The 26,716-nt window shown below is 41.2% G+C and overlaps 1 protein-coding gene across 1 annotated transcript in view; it reads right to left on the bottom strand.

Moving 5' to 3' along the window:
• Positions 1 to 22,706, bottom strand: part of LOC142399042 (melanopsin-A-like) — a 40,349-nt gene extending 17,643 nt beyond the window's left edge. The window contains exons 1-2 of the mRNA XM_075483409.1: positions 22,638 to 22,706; positions 4,525 to 4,667 (exon numbers count right to left, since the gene is read on the bottom strand). Coding sequence (XP_075339524.1) covers positions 4,525 to 4,661 — 137 coding nt within the window. The 5' untranslated portion in view covers positions 4,662 to 4,667; positions 22,638 to 22,706. The remainder of the gene's footprint in view (positions 1 to 4,524; positions 4,668 to 22,637) is intronic.
• Between the last annotated feature and the right edge of the window lie 4,010 nt (positions 22,707 to 26,716).

Here is a 26,716-nt window from a genome sequence, read left to right as displayed (position 1 = left end):
GAAAAAATACCTTCAACTATCTTTTATGACTTCTCCTAAAGGGACCCCATCATTAGAAAAAGTCACACTTTATTTCTGTTTATGTCTCCATGTGGGCTGTACACCACTAGGGTACAAAGATTGTCTTATGGGTCATTTTTTATTTTTGAATTATAAAAACATTTAAACAGCAGAAAAAAGTTCACTGTTTTTTTCCCTTTCAGTATAATTAATTCAGAAGTAATTACTTCACATTTATATAATAGCAATAATAAACCTTTATTATGTAAAAGAAAACTGAGAAAACAAGAAAACTGTTGGTCCAACTGACCAAAAAAAAAAAAAGTGTAGTCCTGAAAACTGGTGATTGTCTTTTTGTATTGTGTAACAAAAAATACATGATAAAACATGTATTGAATTTAGTTGAATAGATAAATAACAGGTGGTTTCATCATAAAAAATAGATTTGGGATTTAAAATGAAATTAAGTTGCTTTATTTTGGGGCTTTGGTGGGGCGGGGCATTTCTGACCCGTAGGACAAAGGGAGTAAACACAATGTTAAGACCCTCCCTCGTCCCTTTTTCAGCCCTTAAAAACCATCTAAATCGTCTTTATTTGAACTTCTAACAGTTCATCTCCTGCATGAAGCTTCAGAGTTTTACACCAATTAAAAAAATGGGAGATTTGTGAGTGGGAGGAAACATTTAAAGAGGGACATAAACTAACTAATAGTCCAACATGGAGGGAATTCGACTGGAAAGTGAAAATGTGTTACTTTTACATGGAAATTAAGCAATACAACTGATTTCTGTTGGAGGGGGTGTGGAGCAGTGGGCGACTCCGCTCATATATTCTGGGATTGCCCAAAAAACACAGGATTTTTGGAAGAATATCCAAACTGAAACTTTGTTTCGGTGCAATCTGTTGGTTTCCTTAGCTCGGAAAGTGTTTTTGAATTGGCTCTATATGAACGAATTGGATTATTTTATGAATAATTATGATTACAATGAATTGAATTCCAATTGGCTTGAATTGGACTTTATTATCTAAGTGCCTTGAGATGACTGTTGTATTTGGCGCTATATACATAAAAAAAAAAAATTTAAAAAGAATATTCAAAAGGAAATGAAACAGATTATGGGCATTAACCTCCATCTGGAAGCAGCACTTTGCATTTTGGGTCTAATTCCTGACGGTATGACAGATAAGAGCTCTAAATATGTACTGAGAAAGGGTTAACTCCACCTCTTCGTGTGCCAGTCTGACATTAATCCAGTTTAAGGTCTTACACAGGATACATTTTTCTAAAGCTAAGCTTAAAAAACTTTTCAACACAAGTGACACATGTGACAGATGCTTTCTGCCACCAGCTCGTCACACACACACACACACACATGTGTGTTTTTCTTGCCTGAGATCGAGCTCTTATTGGTCCTCCTCTTTCAAAAGCTCTAAACAAGCCAGTGCCTCCGAGCCCTTTAACCTCCATCTTTGGTTTCACACTCTTCACCAACAGGGAAAATAATCGCACGGCTTTTGCATCTTTGGGAGCTCGTAGACGTGTTTTACTTCATTGGAAGGATGAGAATCCTCCCTCCCCTAACTCTTGGCTAAAGGACTTCATGTCATTCCATCTCCAGATGATGAATGATTAGGATGGTTGGTGCTAATTCAGATGTTGGTGTGTATATATCCTGTCAGAGTTCTGGAAGAAGCCCGAGTGTCCATGATCCAGTGTAGTGGTGGTCATAGCGTATCTGTGCTGTTTGGACTCCTCTGAATGTTCCCTTTTATTATTATTATTTATTTTTTTCTTTGGGGTGGGGATAGAGTTGTGTTTGCTTATTAGCATCATTACCCATTGTTATGTGACTCTGGGTTGTGGGAGTTCTAAAAGGGGAAAAATAGGTGAAATGTATCCTTTCAGATTGATCTTGGATTGTATATTAACCTAATAAAGATATATATGTAAATATGTCCTGAGAATCCTGCTGCTGATAGCAAAGAAGACTGACAGCTTCCTGGCTGAAACCACAGCCTCCGAGCATCATGCAATGGAGAGAAAACGTGTTTATCATGGAAAAAAAAAAAAAAAAAATCACAGCAAGACTCCGGCTGAAGACAGACATGTTTGATAAAGGATGGTCATTATTAGTACAGGCAATGCCGGGACTCTAGTTACCTCTATATTCTGGTTTTTCTTATTATTTTTAATGTTAATTTTTTAATTATTATTAATTTATTTTATATTATTATTATTATTTATTACAGGAGAGTAAGTTCTTTCTTTTTCTTTTTGTATGGTTGTTTTTCTCACCTGTAAAGTCCTCATATTAACGCAGAATGCTCGTTATATACATATATATATATATAGAGCGGAGAAGAGGAGGATTGGATTCGCAGAAATATGACGCAAAGGTGCAAAACAGTGACTGAAATTTACAAAGGTCTGTTCAGTGGAAGAAAAGAAAAAGAGAGAGAAAGGACTTTTAAAGAACTTTAAGCATGTATAACTGTATATAATGTACACCCCCTCTGTGTTTATTATGTCAAATAAAAAAATCTGTTACAAAAAAAAAAAAAGAAGGGAGATTTGCTTTGGTTGAAATGAGCAGAAGTCGTGTGTTTATGCATCTTTCTTTCTTTTTCAGGACCAAATCAATCCAACTTCAAGTGAGGAAGAATCGATGTGGAGGCTTGTTTAATAGGACGGATTTAACGTGGACAAAAGCACGCTGCAAACGAAGGTTTAATCAATGGAACACGCGTCCTAAATCCGGCCTAATTTCACTGCGAGCAGATCAATGGTCGTTCCAGAAGTGGGCCGATCGATGGCGGCTTCTTAAACTTCCTCAGAGGAGTCGTAACATCGGCCTCTGACAGACAGACAGAGAGGTTTTCTGATGGAGGACAGATGGAGAGTTTGCTCCATGAGCAGCGAGTCGTTACGCAGAGCTTCTGAGGTCTCAGAAACTCAACAGCAGTTTAAAACCACTTCAGGGGAAAATCCATCAGTCAGAGCCTCAACAGAAGCCCAACGCCATCACCAAACTTTATTCTGTTTATTATTATTATTCTTTTATTTGCACAACAAACTTTATTATGTTTATTATTATTATTCTTTTCTTTGCACAACTTTATTCTTTTTATTATTCTTTTTTTATTTGTACAATTTTATTCTTTTATTATTATTATTATTATTTTATTTGCACAACTTTATTATTTTTTATTATTATTATTTTATTTGCACAATAAACTATTATTTTTATTTTTAGTATTATTATTTTATTTGGACAAACTTTATTCTTTTTTTAATTATTATTCTTTTATTTGCACACCGAACTTTATTCTGTTTATTATTATTTTATTTGCACAACTTTATTATTTTTATTATTCTTTTTTATTTGCACAATTTTATTATTTTTATTATTCTTATTATTATTCTTCTTCTTATTATTATTATTATTATTTTATTTGCACAACTTTATTATTTTTTATTATTATTTTATTTGCACAACTTTATTATTTTTTATTATTATTATTTTATTTGCACAATAAACTATTATTTTTATTATTAGTATTATTATTTTATTTGGACAACAAACTTCTCTAATCATATTCACTAATCATTTTCTACCTTTTTTTTCTTTATTTTTAAGTTGTAAAAAAACAGAATTTGAAGTGAGTTTATTGTACTTTTGTACAACTTAAAGTAAACTTAATACCCTTCAGTACATGGCTGCGTATGAACTAATTTACATGTTTTATTAGTAAAATTAAATGTTCTTACTTTGTTTTATAAGACTACAAACCACTAATATGAAGACAATATGCCATTAATATGTTAATATTTCATTAACAGTATGTTCAGTCACACTTTTTTACACATTTCTGTTGATAAAAATCAGAACTTTACAGTAACTTACAAATAAACTGAGTAATTACTTAATGTGCTGAAAATAACGTGCACTACAGTACGGTGACATCAGCATATTTCTCATGTGTACAAGATATGGTAAAAAAAATATTTATTTTAAGTTTCATATCAATGATTTTGACAAATTAAACCCGATAATCTTAGTTTCCATTTAATATTTGTCATTTGATACAGAAGCCAGCGTCATCACCAAACTTTATTCTGTTTACTATTATTATTTTATTTGCACAACAAACTTTATTATGTTTATTATTATATATTTTTTTATTTGCACAATTTTATTCTTTTTATCATATTATTATTATTATTATTATTATTATTATTACTACTACAGATTATTTTATTATTATTATTATTATTATTACTACAGGTCATAAAGTAAAAAAGACCCTTATTTATGACACTTTTCTATCAGTTTTTAACCTGAATACCCGAGTGATTGATCTTATTTCAGTGCACAACACAACCAACCCTCAGAGCTGCAGTGGGACTGTATGATTTACAGGTAAACTGGGAAAATAAACCTTTAAATGTGTGTGCAGGAACATTCTGCAGCAGCTTTTCTTAATAAATAAATAAATAAATCATAAACTACAGGAAGTCGTACCTGCTGAAGGCGTAAATAACCAGGAAGTTTCCGACCACCCCGGTGATGCCGATGACCAGGATGACGGAGCCGATGGTGTAGTGGGCGTGGTCGGGCACATCCACCGTGGGGAAGGGGTGCGGGCTGCCGGGCGCCATCGCCACCTGGAGGACAGGAGGAGGAAGTGCAGGCTGCAGGTTTATAAACAGACCTGAAACCAGACACGTTTCCTTTAATCTTATCTTTAATTTGAGCTGTTTAACCACAACAAAGCCACATAATGTGCGAGTCGGTTATAATTCGGCGGCTTTGTATTCAGACGTGAGGAAAACATGACATTTCAGACCGTTTTCCATTAAAATGACAGTTAATCTGTTTCTTTTCTGGATCCTGAAGCAGAAAAATAAGCGTTATTAACATGATTATGTTCAAACAGGCATGAACGTGTGCAGCAGGGTTATCTAAGCAGGCCGAGCGCCTTCAGACTGATTCATCAGGCTGCATCAGCTCCATTTGGTTCGTTCTGGCAGATCAGAGGACTCAGTTTACGGATGTTTAATATCCGGAGTGGTTCTAATCCGATAAAAACTCAGATTCGGAGAGCCGTAAGCAGCTCAAACTGTTAAAAGCTTTCTGTTGAGGCTCATCTATCCTCAGCCAGACAGAAAGATCTCATCAGAGAAACTGTTGAAAACAGGAAGTTAACATGATAAAACTCATCGGCTCCTCAGCAGGTGTTAAAACACGTCACACCGTCTCATTATTTATGGAACAGAAACTGAGATAAAACACAGAAGCAGAGAGGAAAAAGTTAGATCTCACAATCGCTTGGCCCTATTTTCTCTCCCTTCGTATCACTGCCTGCTGCCGCCTGCCGACAGCCGCGCCTGTTACGCTGTTTGCTGCTCGGTCTGCACAGCAGGCAGTGATACGAAGGGAGAGAAAATAGGGCCAAGAGATTGTGAGGTCTGACTTTTTCCTGGAGAACCATTTAGTGATGCAAATGTATTACTCTGTTGAACGCATATTGTTCTGAGAAGCAAAACGCTTTATTTTTTAAACCCCAGCCAACTAGCCGGACTACCTTCATCAACACCAAAACGAGGCTGGAACTCTGCTCACAGGACGCAGCAGGGGGTAAGAAGATGTTCAAAAATGATGTTGCTGATATGGGATGTTACACAGCTTCATGTCAAAAGAGGCGAACTGTCCCTTTAAAGAGGCGAACTGTCCCTTTAAAGAGGCGAACTGTCCCTTTAAAGAGGAGAACTGTCCCTTTAAAGAGGCGAACTGTCCCTTTAAAGAGGCGAACTGTCCCTTTAAAGAGGCGAACTGTCCCTTTAAAGAGGCGAACTGTCCCTTTAAAGAGGCGAACTGTCCCTTTTAAGAGGCGAACTGTCCCTTTAAAGCGGCGAACTGTCCCTTTAAAGAGGCGAACTGTCCCTTTTAAGAGGCGAACTGTCCCTTTAAAGAGGCGAACTGTGCCTTTAATGATACAGACTGTGGCCTCCTGGAACGCCTCCCGGCCGTCATGGCGGGTGAACGTTTCGGCGCGTTGCCACGGCTCCCGACCGTCACCCAAAGTGACACCAACTCTCCATCCGGCCAATCAGAGGCTGGCGTGGAAATGCTCCCGTCAGACCGGACCCGGCATCACATCTGTAAGTGTGTTCAGTAGCTGAGCTGCGAGCTCAGAGAAGGCGCTGATGATGCTGATGGAGTCGGACATGTGACCCGCCCGCCCGCCGCCCTGAGGCTCCGCCCATCACTTCCTGTCTGTCTGCCCCATAAAGCCCGGGGACACAGAACTAATCTGCAGATGTTCGGAGCCTGTTGAAGCATTCATAACCGGCTGGTTAACATCTGTTTAGCTTCCAGATGTTCAGTATCCGGCAGATTCAGCTTCCTCCTTTACTTCATTTCATGGTTTTTGGTAGAATTTGTTTTGGTTATTTTGGGGATGATAACCATAATCATGGAGACAAAGAATAACTGACATCAACTAAATATAAGATCAGCTGAAACAGTGTGTTCAGGCTGAAGACCTATTTTCTGCTGCGTTTGAATTTCAAGTTTCAAAACTTAATCACATTTTAACTCCTGATATGATCTGTTGTTCTTATTTCTTTCTTTTTTGTTTAAAATTTAAATCATGCTTTTTATTTCTCCTGTTTTAATGTCTCTGTAAAGCCCTTTGAATCACCTCGTTGTTGAATTGTGCCGTACGAATAAACTAAAATTTCATGGTTTTTGGTAGAATTGTGGTAATTTATTTTGGTTATTTTGTCTTTATTTGGGTTGTTTTGGACCATTTCCTGATAGTTTTGTGTTTTCCTTTGTTCTGGCTTTCCTCTTGCTCCGTAGTTAGTTACTTCCTGTCCTATTTGTACACTTCTTCTGTTGTCTTTCCATCCCGTCGCTCCTGGTTTCCATTCCCTCATCTCATGGTAGTTACTCACGGAATTTCACTCAATCAAAAGTCAGTATGAGTAGTAGGAGTAGTAGAAGTAGTAGGAGTAGTATGAGTAGTAGAAGTAGTATGAGTAGTAGGAGTAGTAGAAGTAGTATGAGTAGTAGGAGTAGTAGTAGTAGGAGTAGTAGGAGTAGTATGAGTAGTATGAGTAGTAGAAGTAGTATGAGTAGTAGAAGTAGTATGAGTAGTAGAAGTAGTATGAGTAGTAGGAGTAGTAGAAGTAGTAGAAGTAGTAGAAGTAGTATGAGTAGTAGGAGTAGTAGTAGTAGGAGTAGTAGAAGTAGTAGGAGTAGTAGGAGTAGTAGTAGTAGGAGTAGTAGGAGTAGTAGGAGTAGTAGGAGTAGTAGAAGTAGTATGAGTAGTAGGAGTAGTAGAAGTAGTAGAAGTAGTATGAGTAGTAGTAGTAGGAGTAGTAGAAGTAGTATGAGTAGTAGGAGTAGTAGGAGTAGTAGTAGTAGGAGGAGTAGGAGTAGTAGGAGTAGTAGGAGTAGTAGTAGTATGAGTAGTAGAAGTAGTATGAGTAGTAGAAGTAGTATGAGTAGTAGGAGTAGTAGGAGTAGTAGAAGTAGTAGAAGTAGTAGGAGTAGTAGGAGTAGTAGTAGTAGGAGTAGTAGAAGTAGTATGAGTAGTAGGAGTAGTAGTAGTAGGAGTAGTAGAAGTAGTAGGAGTAGTAGGAGTAGTATGAGTAGTAGGAGTAGTAGGAGTAGTAGGAGTAGTAGAAGTAGTATGAGTAGTAGAAGTAGTATGAGTAGTAGAAGTAGTATGAGTAGTAGGAGTAGTAGGAGTAGTAGAAGTACTATGAGTAGTAGGAGTAGTAGTAGTAGGAGTAGTAGAAGTAGTAGGAGTAGTAGGAGTAGTAGTAGTAGGAGTAGTAGGAGTAGTAGGAGTAGTAGAAGTAGTATGAGTAGTAGGAGTAGTAGAAGTAGTAGAAGTAGTATGAGTAGTAGTAGTAGGAGTAGTAGAAGTAGTATGAGTAGTAGGAGTAGTAGGAGTAGTAGTAGTAGGAGGAGTAGGAGTAGTAGGAGTAGTAGGAGTAGTAGTAGTATGAGTAGTAGAAGTAGTATGAGTAGTAGAAGTAGTATGAGTAGTAGGAGTAGTAGGAGTAGTAGAAGTAGTAGAAGTAGTAGGAGTAGTAGGAGTAGTAGTAGTAGGAGTAGTAGAAGTAGTATGAGTAGTAGGAGTAGTAGTAGTAGGAGTAGTAGAAGTAGTAGGAGTAGTATGAGTAGTAGGAGTAGTAGGAGTAGTAGAAGTAGTATGAGTAGTAGAAGTAGTATGAGTAGTAGGAGTAGTAGGAGTAGTAGAAGTAGTAGAAGTAGTAGGAGTAGTAGGAGTAGTAGTAGTAGGAGTAGTAGAAGTAGTATGAGTAGTAGGAGTAGTAGTAGTAGGAGTAGTAGAAGTAGTAGGAGTAGTAGGAGTAGTATGAGTAGTAGGAGTAGTAGGAGTAGTAGAAGTAGTATGAGTAGTAGAAGTAGTATGAGTAGTAGAAGTAGTATGAGTAGTAGGAGTAGTAGGAGTAGTAGAAGTAGTAGAAGTACTATGAGTAGTAGGAGTAGTAGTAGTAGGAGTAGTAGAAGTAGTATGAGTAGTAGGAGTAGTAGGAGTAGTAGTAGTAGGAGTAGTAGAAGTAGTAGGAGTAGTAGGAGTAGTAGAAGTAGTATGAGTAGTAGAAGTAGTAGGAGTAGTATGAGTAGTATGAGTAGTAGAAGTAGTATGAGTAGTAGGAGTAGTAGTAGTAGGAGTAGTAGAAGTAGTAGGAGTAGTAGGAGTAGTAGAAGTTGTATGAGTAGTAGAAGTAGTAGAAGTAGTAGAAGTACTATGAGTAGTAGGAGTAGTAGTAGTAGTAGAAGTAGTATTAGTAGGAGTAGTAGGAGTAGTATGAGTAGTAGAAGTAGTATGAGTAGTAGGAGTAGTAGGAGTAGTAGTAGTAGGAGTAGTAGAAGTAGTATGAGTAGTAGGAGTAGTAGGAGTAGTAGTAGTAGGAGTAGTAGAAGTAGTAGGAGTAGTAGGAGTAGTAGAAGTAGTATGAGTAGTAGAAGTAGTAGGAGTAGTATGAGTAGTATGAGTAGTAGAAGTAGTAGGAGTAGTAGGAGTAGTAGGAGTAGTAGTAGTAGGAGTAGTAGAAGTAGTAGGAGTAGTAGGAGTAGTATGAGTAGTAGGAGTAGTAGGAGTAGTAGAAGTAGTATGAGTAGTAGAAGTAGTATGAGTAGTAGGAGTAGTAGAAGTAGTAGAAGTACTATGAGTAGTAGGAGTAGTAGTAGTAGGAGTAGTAGAAGTAGTATGAGTAGTAGGAGTAGTAGGAGTAGTAGGAGTAGTAGGAGTAGTAGGAGTAGTAGGAGTAGTAGAAGTAGTATGAGTAGTAGAAGTAGTATGAGTAGTAGGAGTAGTAGAAGTAGTAGAAGTACTATGAGTACTAGGAGTAGTAGTAGTAGGAGTAGTAGAAGTAGTATGAGTAGTAGTAGTAGGAGTAGTAGAAGTAGTAGGAGTAGTAGGAGTAGTAGAAGTAGTATGAGTAGTAGAAGTAGTAGGAGTAGTAGGAGTAGTAGGAGTAGTAGGAGTAGTAGGAGTAGTAGGAGTAGTAGGAGTATGCGGTTTCGAACACAGCCGAGGACTGTGGGGTAACTGGAAGCTTATTGACCAACTTTTAGCAGAACAGAACCAAAGGAAACCAGGTTACCATGACAGCAGAACCAGGTAACAGAGCCGACCTCACAAGATGGCCGCCACGTCCCAACATGCCACACTTACCTCCGCGTTTTCTATCAAACTCCATAAAATGATTTCTGAAGTGAAGCTGACTGCCACTTTGGGACATGGATGGAAGACAGATTAATTTAAAGAAAAGATGTGAAATAGAGGTAAAACACCACACTGAGATAACCGGGGATGATAACCATATTCATGGAGACAAATAACTGAATAAGAAAGGGATGCAAAACCATCAGACACGAAAGAGATTAAAATGAAACCTCAGAGAGACGTAGGAAATAAGAGCCTAAATCACTAAGATGGGTTCAAACAAAAGGACAAAAGAGCCAAAACGAGCACAGAAGCAGCAACAACCTAAAATCAGCCAGCTGCTGTCCGTGAGGAAAAGAAAGAAAATACCTTCTGAAAGTTGATGTTTCTTTACATATTTTTGTAGCATTGTCTGCGGTTTGCAAAGGGGGCCAGAAGCTGATACTGTTTGGGGGGCCTTGGCGTGGAAAAGTTTGGGAACCCCTGTGTTAGGGGACCAAACAGGAATCCTAAATATATCTAAATATGAAGGAGGGATTTTAAAAGTTGGAACGGTCACAGCTGCCCGAGCGATCCTCAGAGTGTGGAAGAGTACAGTCGCCCCAGATGTTAAAAAGTGGATGGAAATGTTGTCAGAAGTTGCATCATATGAACGCATGTTGGCTAGAGTTAACAATGAAGAGGAACATGTTAGGAGGGCCTGGGAACGTATTTTTTTGTAGGTATGGAAAATGAAAATTTGAAGATATTCATGAAGTCACGGCACCTCCAAGAGTGGAGGGGTGGGCTTCCTTTTTTCTAGAGCTTTCACCCCAAATAATACAGAAATTGAACATGTCATCCAGGGGAGGTGTCTTTTAGTCAAGACACAGTTTGATCATTTTAGTTTAGTTTTTAATCAATATTTATGCTCCGATCACCAATGCAGAGAAAAGGCGTTTCTTTGGGGAAATTGGGGAAAGGTTGGGTGATTGTGGATCTGAGGACGATGTTTTAATAGGTGGTGATTTTAATTGTACTGAAAATGAGTTTTTAGATCGTAATCATGCAGCAGCCCAACACGTTCTGCGACAGCTGGTCCGTCTCATGGCCTGGTGGACGTATGGAGGAGGATGCATGCAGGCTCCAGGCAGTACACATGGTCCCACATTAAGGAAAACCGCATCTCTTTAGCCCGCCTTGATCGTTTTTATTGCTTTAAACACCATTTTAACGCGATTAAAACATGCCAGATTTTACCGGTGGCTTTTACGGATCACTCGTTGCTTTTAGGGAGTGTTTTAATCAGAAACATTTTACCTAGAAGTGCGTACTGGCATTTTAATTCAGCTCTAAATTACGATAAAGGTTTTAAAGAGACTTTAAGTTATTTTTGGACTGGTTTCAGACAGAGGAAGTCAGATTTTGCCTGTCTGAGACAGTGGTGGGATTATGGGAAGGTACAGATAAAACTGCTGAGTCAACAGCACACTCTGAACGTCACCCGTGGCATTACCGGATCTATCAGAGATCTGGAGATGAATGTTGTGGAACTAGAACGACTTAGTGAATCCACAGGAAATCGAGAGCACATTGAAGCTCTCAAATCGAAAAGGCTAACGTTAGCAAACCTGCTGGAAAGCAAAGTTCAAGGCGTACTGGTCAGGTCCCGGATACAGAACATCACAGAGATGGATGCTCCATCTGCTTTCTTCTTCAGCCTGGAGAGGAAGCACGGGCAGAGGAAGCTGATCCACTCCTTGCTGTCGGACACAGGGCAGCAGCTGAGTGAACCAGGTCAGATCAGGAGGAGGGCTGTGGAGTTCTACGGGTCAAAGAGTTCTGCAGTGAACTACCCCGAGTCTCGGAGGAGACAAATGTCGAGCTGGAGCGCCCTCTGGGGCTTCAGGAGCTCCACACAGCCCTCCTCTGCATGCAGGGCCAGAGGTCCCCGGGCGTTGACGGACTCACGGTCGAGTTCTACAGGGCCCACTGGGACGTTCTGGCAACAGACCTGCTCGACGTGTACAATGAGAGTCTGCACACTGGTTCACTCCCCTTGTCCTGCCGCAGAGCGGTCGTCGCCCTGCTTCCCAAACAGGGAAACCTGCAGGACATCAAGAACTGGCGCCCCGTGTCCCTCCTCTGTACCGATTACAAAATTCTCTCCAAGGCTCTGGCCACGAGGCTGGGAAGAGCTATGGAGCAGGTCATCCACCGGGACCAGACCTACTGCGTCCCCAGCAGGTCCATGGTAGATAACATCTGCCTAATTCGAGATATTTTGGAAGTCTCCGGTTCATTGGGTTTACAAGCTGGCTTGATTTCATTAGATCAAGAAAAAGCATTTGACCGCGTCGAACACGGCTTCCTCTGGAAAACCATGAGGGGGTTTGGGTTCGGCGAAGGAATTATTGCCAAGATCCAGGTACTGTACAGTGATATTGAGAGTGTGCTGAAGATCAACGGTAGCCTGTGTGCTCCTTTTAGGGTGCGTAGAGGCGTCCGGCAGGGCTGCGCGCTCTCTGGGATGCTCTACGCACTCTCCCTGGAGCCCCTCCTCCAGAAAATACGCTCGACTGTTTGTGGTCTGGTTTTACCTGGTTTTAGTAACAATATGGTTTTATCTGCCTACGCTGACGATGTTATTGTTTTTATAAAAGATCAGAAAGATGTCAATGTTTTAACCGAGATCACAGATAAGTTCTCTGCCCTGTCTGCTGCGAGGGTGAACTGGGGAAAAGCGAAGCCCTGGCTGTTGGCGAGTGGTCTGCAGGGCTCCCGGTTCTCCCTCAAGGCCTGGTATGGAAAAAAGACGGTCTTAAATATCTTGGTGTGTTTTTAGGCAGTAAAGATATTGTAAACAAAAACTGGGAAAACGTCGAGCAGAAAATAACGAATAAATTATTGAAATGAAAGTGGCTGCAATCACAAATGTCCTATCGGGGCAGGGTGCTGGTTTTAAATAACCTGGTTGCATTGCAGCTGTGGCACAAACTCTCTGTTATGGACCCACCATCTGGCCTACTTGTCAAGATACAGTCAGACATGGTCAATTTCTTCTGGAACGGTCTACACTGGGTGCCACAGTCTGTATTGTTTTTACCAAGAGAGGAGGGAGGCCAGGGCCTCGTCCACCTGGCCAGTAGGACAGCAACTTTAAAGGAAAACTCCGGGGCATTTGAAGCGCGTTTCCATTGCTAGAGGTTGTCAAATACTGACAGTAGGACACAGACCGGTGCAAATCTGCGCTCCCTGTGTGGAGATCGCTCTGTCCGCACAGCCTGTCATGCGAGGCTAATACGTGGTGGCTAAGGGGCAAGCGCTAACCTTTCCACGTAAAACAACAACTTGCACACAGCAGAAACGTCACACTACTTTATAAACCATCCGACAATAAAGTCACAAGCCTTACCATCAAAACCATATGCATGGTTCTCACATTACTGGCATGGGGACGTTACAAAACAACTTTATAAACAGCATGTCACTCACCGGCTGGTTGTAGGCTCGCGCATGTGAAAGCCCAAAAGAGTCGATGTGACGTTTCTGCAGTGTGCAAGTTGTTGTTTTACGTGGAAGGTTTAGCATTTGCCCCTTAGCCACCATGTATTAGCCTCGCATGACAGGCTGCCCAAACAGCGCTATCTCCACACAGGGAGCGCCGATTTGCACCTCTCTGTGTCCTACTGTCAGTATTTGACAACCTCTAGCAATGGGAATGCACTTCTAAGGCCCCGGAGTTTTCCTTTAAGGTTGCAATTTGTACAGAAATATCTGAATGGAGCTCCGGTGTGGAGGGACGTTGCCAGCTGCATTCTCAGATGTGTTAATTTTCTGGGGTTGGATTCTGCTCTGTTTTTAACTGATTTGAGTCTTTTAAAGTTAAAAGGGTTGCCTCAGTTCTATCAGGGTGTTTTTAAATCCTGTGCTCTTTTTAAGCTGCAAAGAGCAACAACGCGTAATTCTCTGCATTGGCTTTCAGAAGAACCTTTGGTGTGTGGAGCCAGGCTGGATGTAAGTGACAACAGTGTCCCGGGCCTGCGTGGGGCCTTGGCTGGATCCGGGACGCTGACCCTGCGGCGGCTGGTGCGGGCGGCCGGACCGGACTTCGCTAACGTCCAGGAGGGCAGCTTGCTGCTCGGGGTCCGGTCCGCCAGACTGGTACGGCGCTTCCTGGAGCGGCTGACGGCTGGGGAGAGGCGGCTCCTGCAGCAGCACGCCGCAGAAAGGTGGCAGCCGGACGCGACTGACCCGTTCCCGGATGTTTTCCTGGACGTGAACTTTCAGGAGGAAAGCGGTCCTCTGCTACATTGCACGAACCCAAGACTGGATTTATGTAAAACTGGTCCAAAAGTAATATACCAACAGTGTACAAAGATCCTGAACAAGAGAACACTCCATAACAGACCCGGCAGTGTCTGGAGCGACAAACTCAGAGGACAGAAACCACAGTGGCGGACTCTGTACAAGCCTCCAACCAAGAAACGGACTGGTGACCTTCAGTGGAGAGTTCTTCACGGCGCCATCGCTACAGACTCGTTTTCATCGGTCATCAGTCCTGGGGTTTTAATCGAGTGTCCTTTTTGTGGTCTGCCTGAGAGTGTTTTTCATGTGTTTATAGAGTGTGTACGATTGACTGGGTTTTTAGTTTTTCTAATGAGAGTTTTTAGCCTCTTTGGCGTAGTTTTTACCAACGCCATTTTCATCAACGGTGTGCATTACAGTCGAGCCACCAGCGTTAAATCACGGATTTTAAATTATTTAATTGCAGAGGCCAAAATGGCTATATATATATATATATATCACTCGCAGAGACAGACTGCAGGCTGGACCTCAACTCGATGCCGTGAATCTGTGGAAGTGTAACGTTAAGGCAAGGTTGAGGTTAGAGTTTTTGTTCCGCAGAGCCACTGGGGACTTAAATAGTTTTTTACAACTGTGGGGTTTTCAGAATGTATTGTGCACCATTTCTGAGCAGGGAGAACTAAATTATAATGAATTGATAATGTGAATATTTATTGTTTTATGTTTTCTTTTGATGTGATTGTGGAAAGTTTATAGTAAAATTTGTGTTAATAAACGTTTTGCTAAAAATCTTCTTCTTCTTCTTCTCCTCTCAGAGATCAAACCTCCGGCTGGATTAAAGCCGTTTGATGCTGACCCGTCCCTGAACTCCTCAGAGAAGAACAACAGATCAGGACTTTATTACAGCGATGACACCAGAGTCCTTTGGAGTTTGAAAACACCCGTTTCAGGAGGGGATTATTCACAGATTACCCGGGTGAGGACGGGTTTAAATAAAGTTTGACTGGTTCCCACGTCCTCTGAGGACCCACAGCGAGCAGCTCCATGAGCTCAGGTCAGATTTCAGAGACCATCCCGTCTGATTTTCACACAGAAGCTGCCACATATCCACCCGTTTACTTAAATTTATTTAAGTAAAATAAAAATAAAAGGGGACTTTTTTTGTTTAATCTCTCTGAGTTTCTTTGGTACTATCTTATATATTTTTGCCCTGTGGTGCCAATAACAAACGTTTCTCTGGTGATGAGCAGGAAGGAGAAGCTGCTGGGGAGGACAGCCATAGCCTGACTACGTCATACTCACGATTCTAGTCAGAATGTGAGTCTGATACCGCTGGATAGAGATTTCAGTATGGGCCGTGTTTCAACCGAACCAGGAGAAAAAATGCCTCTTCGCTCAATTGGATAGACCTACAACCAATCAGAGCAACGTAGTATGTGACGTAGATTAAGCGACACACACTTGTTGTAGGAAGGACGGCAAAAACATCTTTTCTATCGATAAAAGCCTTTATCGCGTTCCTCTGTTCGTCTTTCAAAATGAATGCAATGTGGAGATCCTGTAGAACAGACTCGATGGCAGAATCTACACACCCTAGCTCTCCAGCGGCGGCCATGTTTGTTTCAAACGAAGTCAAACCAAGCGCTCTTTAGTGACGTAGTCGATAATGTCCCTGTTGATCATCTGTCCATCATCGTATAAAGCCCGCCCTGGCAATCTGATCGGGTCGACCGATTCTTGGTCGGGCATAATGATTTCCCAACTGAGCAGAGCCAGACCGAACTTCCCCACCAAAACTTTTATGGGCGGGGCTAAGTTCGGCTGGGCGGGGCTAAGTTCGGCTGGGCGGGGCTAAGTTCGGCTGGCACCCAGGCTAGGACAGCCACTCCTCCACCTCTGTGATGGAACTCAAAGCTGGTGAAAAGCTTCGATCCAATTTTATTTATAAAGCACTTTACAACAACCTCAGTTGACCAAAGTGCTGTACAGAAAAATAAAAACAAAAAATTAAAAGAATAAAATACAAGAATAAATTAAAAGACATACAACAGCTATATAATTTAAAATGATAATAATACTAAAATAATTTAAAATAAAAAAACCTTCTGAATACGAGCTGCTGACCGCAGTCAGTGGAAAGTTGCTGTGAGGGTGAATGAGAGTTGACGGCTAAATAAGTTGTACAACACGATACACGCTGCCATCGATACAGCTTTCACAGATGCATCGATGGATGTTCTGAGGACACACGTCAATATGCTGATCCAGAGGCCGGCAGGCTGGGCAATACTCCTGCTAACATCTGTCCACAGCAGCTGGCTGATGATCCAGAGGCCGGCAGGCTGGGCAACAGTCCTGCTAACATCTGTCCACAGCAGCTGGCTGATGATCCAGAGGCCGGCAGGCTGGGCAACAGCCCTGCTAACATCTGTCCACAGCAGCTGGCTGATGATCCAGAGGCCGGCAGGCTGGGCAACAGTTCTGCTAACATCTGTCCACAGCAGCTGGCTGATGATCCAGAGGCCGGCAGGCTGGGCAACAGCCCTGCTAACATCTGTCCACAGCAGCTGGCTGCTGATCCAGAGGCCGGCAGGCTGGGCAACAGCCCTGCTAACATCTGTCCACAGCAGCTGGCTGATGATCCAGAGGCCGGCAGGCTGGGCAACAGCCCTGCTAACATCTGTCCACAGCAGCTGGCTGATGATCCAGAGGCCGGCAGGCTGGGCAACAGCCCTGCTAACATCTGTCCACAGCAGCTGGCTGATGATCCAGAGGCCGGCAGGCTGGGCAACAGCCCTGCTAACATCTGTCCACAGCAGCTGGCTGATGATCCAGAGGCCGGCAGGCTGGGCAACAGCCCTGCTAACATCTGTCCACAGCAGCTGGCTGATGATCCAGAGGCCGGCAGGCTGGGCAACAGTTCTGCTAACATCTGTCCACAGCAGCTGGCTGATGATCCAGAGGCCGGCAGGCTGGGCAACAGCCCTGCTAACATCTGTCCACAGCAGCTGGCTGCTGATCCAGAGGCCGGCAGGCTGGGCAACAGCCCTGCTAACATCTGTCCACAGCAGCTGGCTGATGATCCAGAGGCCGGCAGGCTGGGCAACAGCCCTGCTAACATCTGTCCACAGCAGCTGGCTGATGATCCAGAGGCCGGCAGGCTGGGCAACAGCCCTGCTAACATCTGTCCACAGCAGCTGGCTGATGATCCAGAGGCCGGCAGGCTGGGCAACAGCCCTGCTAACATCTGTCCACAGCAGCTGGCTGATGATCCAGAGGCCGGCAGGCTGGGCAACAGCCCTGCTAACATCTGTCCACAGCAGCTGGCTGATGATCCAGAGGCCGGCAGGCTGGGCAACAGCCCTGCTAACATCTGTCCACAGCAGCTGGCTGCTGATCCAGAGGCCGGCAGGCTGGGCAACAGTTCTGCTAACATCTGTCCACAGCAGCTGGCTGATGGTCCAGAGGCCGGCAGGCTGGGCAACAGCCCTGCTAACATCTGTCCACAGCAGCTGGCTGATGATCCAGAGGCCGGCAGGCTGGGCAACAGTTCTGCTAACATCTGTCCACAGCAGCTGGCTGATGATCCAGAGGCCGGCAGGCTGGGCAACAGCCCTGCTAACATCTGTCCACAGCAGCTGGCTGATGATCCAGAGGCCGGCAGGCTGGGCAACAGCCCTGCTAACATCTGTCCACAGCAGCTGGCTGATAGAGATAGTTCTTTAGGCCTGACACTTCTTCTTCTGTCCTCCACTTGTCCAGTTTCCTCAAATGTTTTAAGGACACACTGCACACCATGCTGAGATATGCCGAGTTTTCAGCTAACAGCTCTTTGGGAATCACCTTGTCGCTGCAGAAATCCTGTTTTCTGTCTGTCACACTGTGTTATCTTTGCTGTTTTTCACACATGCAGCTAAAGAAATGGGAACAAATCTTAATTCCAGCCTAAAACCCACAAAGAGCTTCTAGATTATTCATTTCTGGTGGCATAAAACAGTTTAATCATTTCATTTATATTGATTGTTCCATAATTAGTCATTAGATTATATCTTATATTCCTTTTTTAAGCTTTAAATTGAATCTTATTTACTTTTTCTTGATGTTGAATAACATATAATTCTTATTATTGTCTGTTTTTTTCCTACTTTTAGACGTGATAAAGTTCATTTTTTAGGGATTAGGATTTTTTTTAAACTGAATTTCATATATTAATTTGACTGTTTTGGTGATCAGGACACTTTAAAGGTCACAGAGATGAGGCTGATCAGGACAAACTATATTTATTCATCACCTCTAACTGCATTTATTAAACTCCATCACAGTAAAATTCCTGCAGCTGCTTAAGGCTCAAACTGAATCATATTTAATTATTTATTTCTGGTGTTTTTAATGTGCTGGGATGTTCTGTTCTTGTTCTCTGCTGCTGCCAGAGTGAAATAGGTCATTTCATCCGATCAATAGATAGCTTATATCATGTGTGGTCCAATCATATTTCACTCATGTGTGCCAGTCAAATATAATGAGCAGCTGTATTTTTATACAGTCTGAGGCCACAACAAACTTATGAGAAAAAAGCTGGATTTCATTTGTATTTACTAAAACCAACAGTTTTCATCATGAAACAGCAGAGAACTCAGCTTTAAGGATGTTCACGGTTCTGCCACGTGCACTGCGCGTTTCCATTAAACACACCGCCAAGTGAGTAATGATTAGACCCATAACCAGTTCCAACCCATAACCAGTTTAAACCAGTTTAAACCCATAACCAGTTCCAACCCATAACCAGTTTAAACCAGTTTAAACCCATAACCAGTTTAAACCAGTTCAAATCCATAACCAATTTAAACCCATAACCAGTTTAAACCAGTTTAAACCCACCACCAGTTTAAACCCATAACCAGTTTAAACCAGTTTAAACCCATAACCAGTTTAAACCCACCACCAGTTTTAACCTATAACCAGTTTAAACCCATAACCAGTTTAAACCCATAACCAGTTTAAACCCATAACCAGTTTAAACCCATAACCAGTTTAAACCAGTTTAAACCCATAACCAGTTTAAACCCATAACCAGTTTAAACCCATAACCAGTTTAAACCCATAACCAGTTTAAACCAGTTTAAACCCATAACCAGTTTAAACCAGTTTAAACCCATAACCAGTTTAAACCAGTTTAAACCCATAACCAGTTTAAACCCATAACCAGTTTAAACCAGTTTAAACCCACCACCAGTTTTAACCTATAACCAGTTTTAACCTATAACCAGTTTAAACCCATAACCAGTTTAAACCAGTTTAAACCCATAACCAGTTTAAACCACTTCCAATCCATAACCAGTTTAAACCCATAACCAGTTTAAACCAGTTTAAACACACCACCAGTTTAAACCAGTTTAAACACATAACCAGTTTAAACCAGTTCCAATCCATAACCAATTTAAACCCATAACCAGTTTAAACCAGTTCCAATCCATAACCAATTTAAACCCATAACCAGTTTAAACCCATAACCAGTTTAAACCCACCACCAGTTTTAACCTATAACCAGTTTAAACCAGTTTAAATCTATAACCAGTTTAAACCAGTTCCAATCCATAACCAATTTAAACCCATAACCAGTTTAAACCAGTTTAAACCCACCACCAGTTTAAACCCATAACCAGTTTAAACAAGTTTAAATCTATAACCAGTTTAAACCAGTTTAAACCCACCACCAGTTTAAACCCATAACCAGTTTAAACCAGTTTAAACCCATAACCAGTTTAAACCCACCACCAGTTTTAACCTATAACCAGTTTAAACCAGTTTAAACCCATAACCAGTTTAAACCAGTTTAAACCCATAACCAGTTTAAACCCATAACCAGTTTAAACCAGTTTAAACCCACCACCAGTTTTAACCTATAACCAGTTTTAACCTATAACCAGTTTAAACCCATAACCAGTTTAAACCAGTTTAAACCCATAACCAGTTTAAACCACTTCCAATCCATAACCAGTTTAAACCCATAACCAGTTTAAACCAGTTTAAACACACCACCAGTTTAAACCAGTTTAAACCCATAACCAGTTTAAACCAGTTCCAATCCATAACCAATTTAAACCCATAACCAGTTTAAACCAGTTCCAATCCATAACCAATTTAAACCCATAACCAGTTTAAACCCATAACCAGTTTAAACCCACCACCAGTTTTAACCTATAACCAGTTTAAACCAGTTTAAATCTATAACCAGTTTAAACCAGTTCCAATCCATAACCAATTTAAACCCATAACCAGTTTAAACCAGTTTAAACCCACCACCAGTTTAAACCCATAACCAGTTTAAACAAGTTTAAATCTATAACCAGTTTAAACCAGTTTAAACCCACCACCAGTTTAAACCCATAACCAGTTTAAACCAGTTTAAACCCATAACCAGTTTAAACCAGTTTAAACCCACCACCAGTTTAAACCCATAACCAGTTTAAACCAGTTTAAATCTATAACCAGTTTAAACCAGTTTAAACCCATAACCAGTTTAAACCAGTTTAAACCCATAACCAGTTTAAACCAGTTTAAACCCATAACCAGTTTAAACCTATAACCAGTTTAAACCCATAACCAGTTTAAACCCATAACCAGTTTAAACCAGTTTAAATCTATAACCAGTTTAAACCAGTTTAAACCCATAACCAGTTTAAACCCACCACCAGTTTTAACCTATAACCAGTTTAAACCCATAACCAGTTTAAACCAGTTTAAACCCATAACCAGTTTAAACCAGTTCCAATCCATAACCAATTTAAACCCATAACCAGTTTAAACCAGTTTAAACCCACCACCAGTTTAAACCCATAACCAGTTTAAACAAGTTTAAATCTATAACCAGTTTAAACCAGTTTAAACCCACCACCAGTTTAAACCCATAACCAGTTTAAACCAGTTTAAACCCATAACCAGTTTAAACCCATAACCAGTTTAAACCAGTTTAAACCCATAACCAGTTTAAACCCATAACCAGTTTAAACCAGTTTAAACCCATAACCAGTTTTAACCTATAACCAGTTTAAACCTATAACCAGTTTAAACCCATAACCAGTTTAAATCTATAACCAGTTTAAACCAGTTTAAACCCATAACCAGTTTGAACCTATAACCAGTTTTAACCTATAACCAGTTTAAACCCATAACCAGTTTAAACCAGTTTAAACCCGTAACCAGTTTAAACCAGTTCCAATCCATAACCAATTTAAACCCATAACCAGTTTAAACAAGTTTAAATCTATAACCAGTTTAAACCAGTTTAAACCCATAACCAGTTTAAACCAGTTTAAACCCACCACCAGTTTAAACCCATAACCAGTTTAAACCAGTTTAAATCTATAACCAGTTTAAACCAGTTTAAACCCATAACCAGTTTAAACCAGTTTAAACCCATAACCAGTTTAAACCCACCACCAGTTTTAACCTATAACCAGTTTAAACCTATAACCAGTTTAAACCCATAACCAGTTTAAACCAGTTTAAATCTATAACCAGTTTAAACCAGTTTAAACCCATAACCAGTTTAAACCCATAACCAGTTTAAACCAGTTTAAACCCACCACCAGTTTTAACCTATAACCAGTTTTAACCTATAACCAGTTTAAACCCATAACCAGTTTAAACCAGTTTAAATCTATAACCAGTTTAAACCAGTTCCAATCCATAACCAATTTAAACCCATAACCAGTTTAAACCAGTTTAAACCCACCACCAGTTTAAACCAGTTTAAACCCATAACCAGTTTAAACCAGTTCCAATCCATAACCAATTTAAACCCATAACCAGTTTAAACCAGTTCCAATCCATAACCAATTTAAACCCATAAACAGTTTAAACCAGTTTAAAACCACCACCAGTTTAAACCAGTTTAAACCCATAACCAGTTTAAACCCATAACCAGTTTAAACCAGTTTAAATCTATAACCAGTTTAAACCAGTTTAAACCCACCACCAATTTAAACCCATAACCAGTTTAAACCAGTTTAAATCTATAACCAGTTTAAACCAGTTTAAACCCATAACCAATTTAAACCAGTTTAAACCCATAACCAGTTTAAACCAGTTTAAACCCACCACCAGTTTAAACCCATAACCAGTTTAAAGCAGTTTAAAGCAGTTTAAACCCATAACCAGTTTAAACCCATAACCAGTTTAAACCAGTTTAAACCCATAACCAGTTTAAACCAGTTTAAACCCATAACCAGTTTAAAGCAGTTTAAACCAGTTTAAACCAGTTTAAACCCATAACCAGTTTAAACCAGTTTAAACCCATAACCAGTTTAAAGCAGTTTAAACCAGTTTAAACCAGTTTAAACCCATAACCAGTTTAAACCCATAATCAGTTTAAAGCAGTTTAAAGCAGTTTAAACCCATAACCAGTTTAAACCCATAATCAGTTTAAACCCATAATCAGTTTAAAGCAGTTTAAACCCATAACCAGTTTAAACCCATAATCAGTTTAAACCCATAATCGGTTTAAAGCAGTTTAAACCCATAACCAGTTTAAACCTATAACCAGTTTAAAGCAGTTTTAACCAGTTTTAACCAGTTTAAAGCAGTTTTAACCAGTTTTAACCTGTTTTAACCAGAGAAAAGGCAGAAAGTTCCTCACCGTTGTGGCGGGAAGCTGGAGCTCCACGCGCCGGAGCGCATCTACAACCGAACTGTTGTCCCTCCACGCGGGCACTGATGACAGCGCCAGGGTGTCCGTGCCTCGCGCCGCCGCGCAGTTCGTCTCGCGGTCGCTGCAGGAGGTGTTGCTCTGCCGCGCGCTCTCCCCGCCGTCCATCGTGCCTCCTCTGCCTCGCTCCTCCTCACGCGCTCCGCCTGCACGAGGAGGGAGAGAAAGGCTCAACGTGGGTCTGACTGACAGCTGTCACCATGACAACAGGTGTGCTGCGCACCTGCGTGAGATCAGACTGACACTGAGCCCCAGCTGTGCGGAGCGGATGTTCATTACGTCATCAGGTCACTTTAGAGTCATTTCATGGTCCCTGGGTTCGCTTTTCTGTGGTTACCGGTTATAATAGTTATGATTTATAACGTAATAATAATTTATAATAATAATTGTAATTATTGAATTGGACTTTATTATTTAAGTGCCTTGAGATGACATTTGTTGTAATGTTTCTATATAAATAAAACTAAATTGAATTGAATTGAACATGTTGTGATGATTTTCCATCTTCTTGTTGTATTTCGTCTCTTTTCTGGGCCTGATGTGTTTCTCTCTGAGATCATTTGGTTTGTTTTGTGTCTGTTGTCCTTCAACAAGCCTTCTTGGCTTGTCCTTGCATAGAGCCATGTTGTTCTCTGCAGCCAGCGGATGTATTCAAGTGTTACAAACTCCTCATCAGGAGGGAGCGGGGTGGATATCAGGCCATGCACAGTAGAATCATTCATGCTTTTTCATCTGTGGGACGCAGGTTTAGTACCAAGTTTTATTAGTTCTGTAAAATACATTCTTTTTACGTGGCGACCCGCATCTTTATGGACGCCATTTTGAAACCTCACATCCATTTCTTACAATTAGATTTACATTTTTTAAGCAAAAACAAGATTTACATTTAAACTAAAATAAGAAATTCAGAAATAAATGAAAGTTTAACTCAGAGAAAGGAGTAAAAAAAAACACAGAAGATGAGGTGAAAAACTACCAAATGTGAGACACAAAGTGGCTCCAAATGAAAGAATCAGAAGTGCAGAATGATGAAAATAACATGCTGAGAGAAATGACCAAACTGAGCTCCAAAATGACCAAACTGAGCTCCAAAATGACCAATCTGAGTTCCAAATAGACCAAACTGAGCTCCAAATAGACCAAACTGACCTCCAAATAGACCAAACTGAGCTCCAAAAATGATCACACTGAGCTCCAAATAGACCAAACTCAGCTCCAAAATGACCAAACTGAGCTCCAAAAAGACCAAAGTGAGCTCCAAATAGACCAAACTGAGCTCCAAAAAGACCAAACTGAGCGCCACAATGACCAAACTGAGCTCCAAAATGATCAAACTGAGCTCAAAATAGACCAAACTGAGCTCCAAAATGACCAAACTGAGCTCCAAAAAGACCATACTGAGCTCCAAATAGACCAAACTGAGCTCCAAAAAGACCAAACAGAGCTCCAAATGGACCAAACTGAGCTCCAAAAAGACCAAACTGAGCTCCAAATGGACCAAACTGAGCTCCAAAAAGACCAAACTGAGCTCCAAATAGACCAAATCTGAGCTCCAAATAGACCAAACTGAGCTCCAAAATGACCAAACTGAGCTCAAAATAGACCAAACTGAGCTCCAAAATGACCGAACTGAGCTCCAAAAAGACCATACTGAGCTCCAAATAGACCAAACTGAGCTCCAAAAAGACCAAACTGAGCTCCAAATGGACCAAACTGAGCTCCAAAAAGACCAAACAGAGCTCCAAATGGACCAAACTGAGCTCCAAAAAGACCAAACTGAGCTCCAAAAATGATCACACTGAGCTCCAAATAGACCAAACTCAGCTCCAAAATGACCAAACTGAGCTCCAAAAAGACCAAAGTGAGCTCCAAATAGACCAAACTGAGCTCCAAAAAGACCAAACTGAGCGCCACAATGACCAAACTGAGCTCCAAAATGATCAAACTGAGCTCAAAATAGACCAAACTGAGCTCCAAAATGACCAAACTGAGCTCCAAAAAGACCATACTGAGCTCCAAATAGACCAAACTGAGCTCCAAAAAGACCAAACAGAGCTCCAAATGGACCAAACTGAGCTCCAAAAAGACCAAACTGAGCTCCAAATGGACCAAACTGAGCTCCAAAAAGACCAAACTGAGCTCCAAATAGACCAAATCTGAGCTCCAAATAGACCAAACTGAGCTCCAAAATGACCAAACTGAGCTCAAAATAGACCAAACTGAGCTCCAAAATGACCGAACTGAGCTCCAAAAAGACCATACTGAGCTCCAAATAGACCAAACTGAGCTCCAAAAAGACCAAACTGAGCTCCAAATGGACCAAACTGAGCTCCAAAAAGACCAAACAGAGCTCCAAATGGACCAAACTGAGCTCCAAAAAGACCAAACTGAGCTCCAGAAATTATCAAACTGAGCTCCAAATAGACCAAATCTGAGCTCGAAATAGACCAAATCTGAGCTCCAAAATGACCAAACTGAGCTCCAGAAATGATCATACTGAGCTCCAAAAAGACCAAACTGAGCTCCAAATAGACCAAACTGAGCTCGAAATAGACCAAACTGAGCTCGAAATAGACCAAACTGAGCTCCAAAATGACCAAACTGAGCTCCAAAATGACCAAACTGAGCTCCAAAAAGACCAAACTGAGCTCCAAAATGACCAAACTGAGCTCCAAAAAGACCAAACTCAGCTCCAAAATGACCAAACTGAGCTCCAAAAAGACCAAACTGAGCTCCAAAAAGACCAAACTGAGCTCAAGAAATGATCAAACTTAGCTCCAAATAGACCAAACTGAGCTCCAAAATGACCAAACTGAGCTCCAAAAAGACCAAACTCAGCTCCAAAAAGACCAAACTGAGCTCAAGAAATGACCAAAGTGAGCTCCAAATAGACCAAACTGAGCTCCAAAAAGACCAAACTGAACTCCAAAAAGACCAAACTGAGCTCCAAATGGACCAAACTGAGCTCCAAAAAGACCAAACTGAACTCCGAAATGACCAAACTGAGTTCCAAAATGACCAAACTCAGCTCCAAAATGACCAAACTGAGCTCCAAAAAGACCAAAGTGAGCTCCAAATAGACCAAACTGAGCTCCAAAAAGACCAAACTGAGCGCCACAATGACCAAACTGAGCTCCAAAATGATCAAACTGAGCTCAAAATAGACCAAACTGAGCTCCAAAATGACCAAACTGAGCTCCAAAAAGACCATACTGAGCTCCAAATAGACCAAACTGAGCTCCAAAAAGACCAAACAGAGCTCCAAATGGACCAAACTCAGCTCCAAAAAGACCAAACTGAGCTCCAAATGGACCAAACTGAGCTCCAAAAAGACCAAACTGAGCTCCAAATAGACCAAATCTGAGCTCCAAATAGACCAAACTGAGCTCCAAAATGACCAAACTGAGCTCAAAATAGACCAAACTGAGCTCCAAAATGACCGAACTGAGCTCCAAAAAGACCATACTGAGCTCCAAATAGACCAAACTGAGCTCCAAAAAGACCAAACTGAGCTCCAAATGGACCAAACTGAGCTCCAAAAAGACCAAACAGAGCTCCAAATGGACCAAACTGAGCTCCAAAAAGACCAAACTGAGCTCCAGAAATTATCAAACTGAGCTCCAAATAGACCAAATCTGAGCTCGAAATAGACCAAATCTGAGCTCCAAAATGACCAAACTGAGCTCCAGAAATGATCAAACTGAGCTCCAAAAAGACCAAACTGAGCTCCAAATAGACCAAACTGAGCTCGAAATAGACCAAACTGAGCTCGAAATAGACCAAACTGAGCTCCAAAATGACCAAACTGAGCTCCAAAATGACCAAACTTAGCTCCAAATAGACCAAACTGAGCTCCAAAATGACCAAACTGAGCTCCAAAAAGACCAAACTCAGCTCCAAAAAGACCAAACTGAGCTCAAGAAATGACCAAACTGAGCTCCAAATAGACCAAACTGAGCTCCAAAAAGACCAAACTGAACTCCAAAAAGACCAAACTGAGCTCCAAATGG

Source organism: Odontesthes bonariensis, chromosome 2, assembly GCF_027942865.1.
Source record: "Odontesthes bonariensis isolate fOdoBon6 chromosome 2, fOdoBon6.hap1, whole genome shotgun sequence".
Taxonomy (NCBI): Eukaryota; Metazoa; Chordata; class Actinopteri; order Atheriniformes; family Atherinopsidae; genus Odontesthes; species Odontesthes bonariensis.
This window is presented reverse-complemented; position numbering and strand designations above follow the sequence as displayed.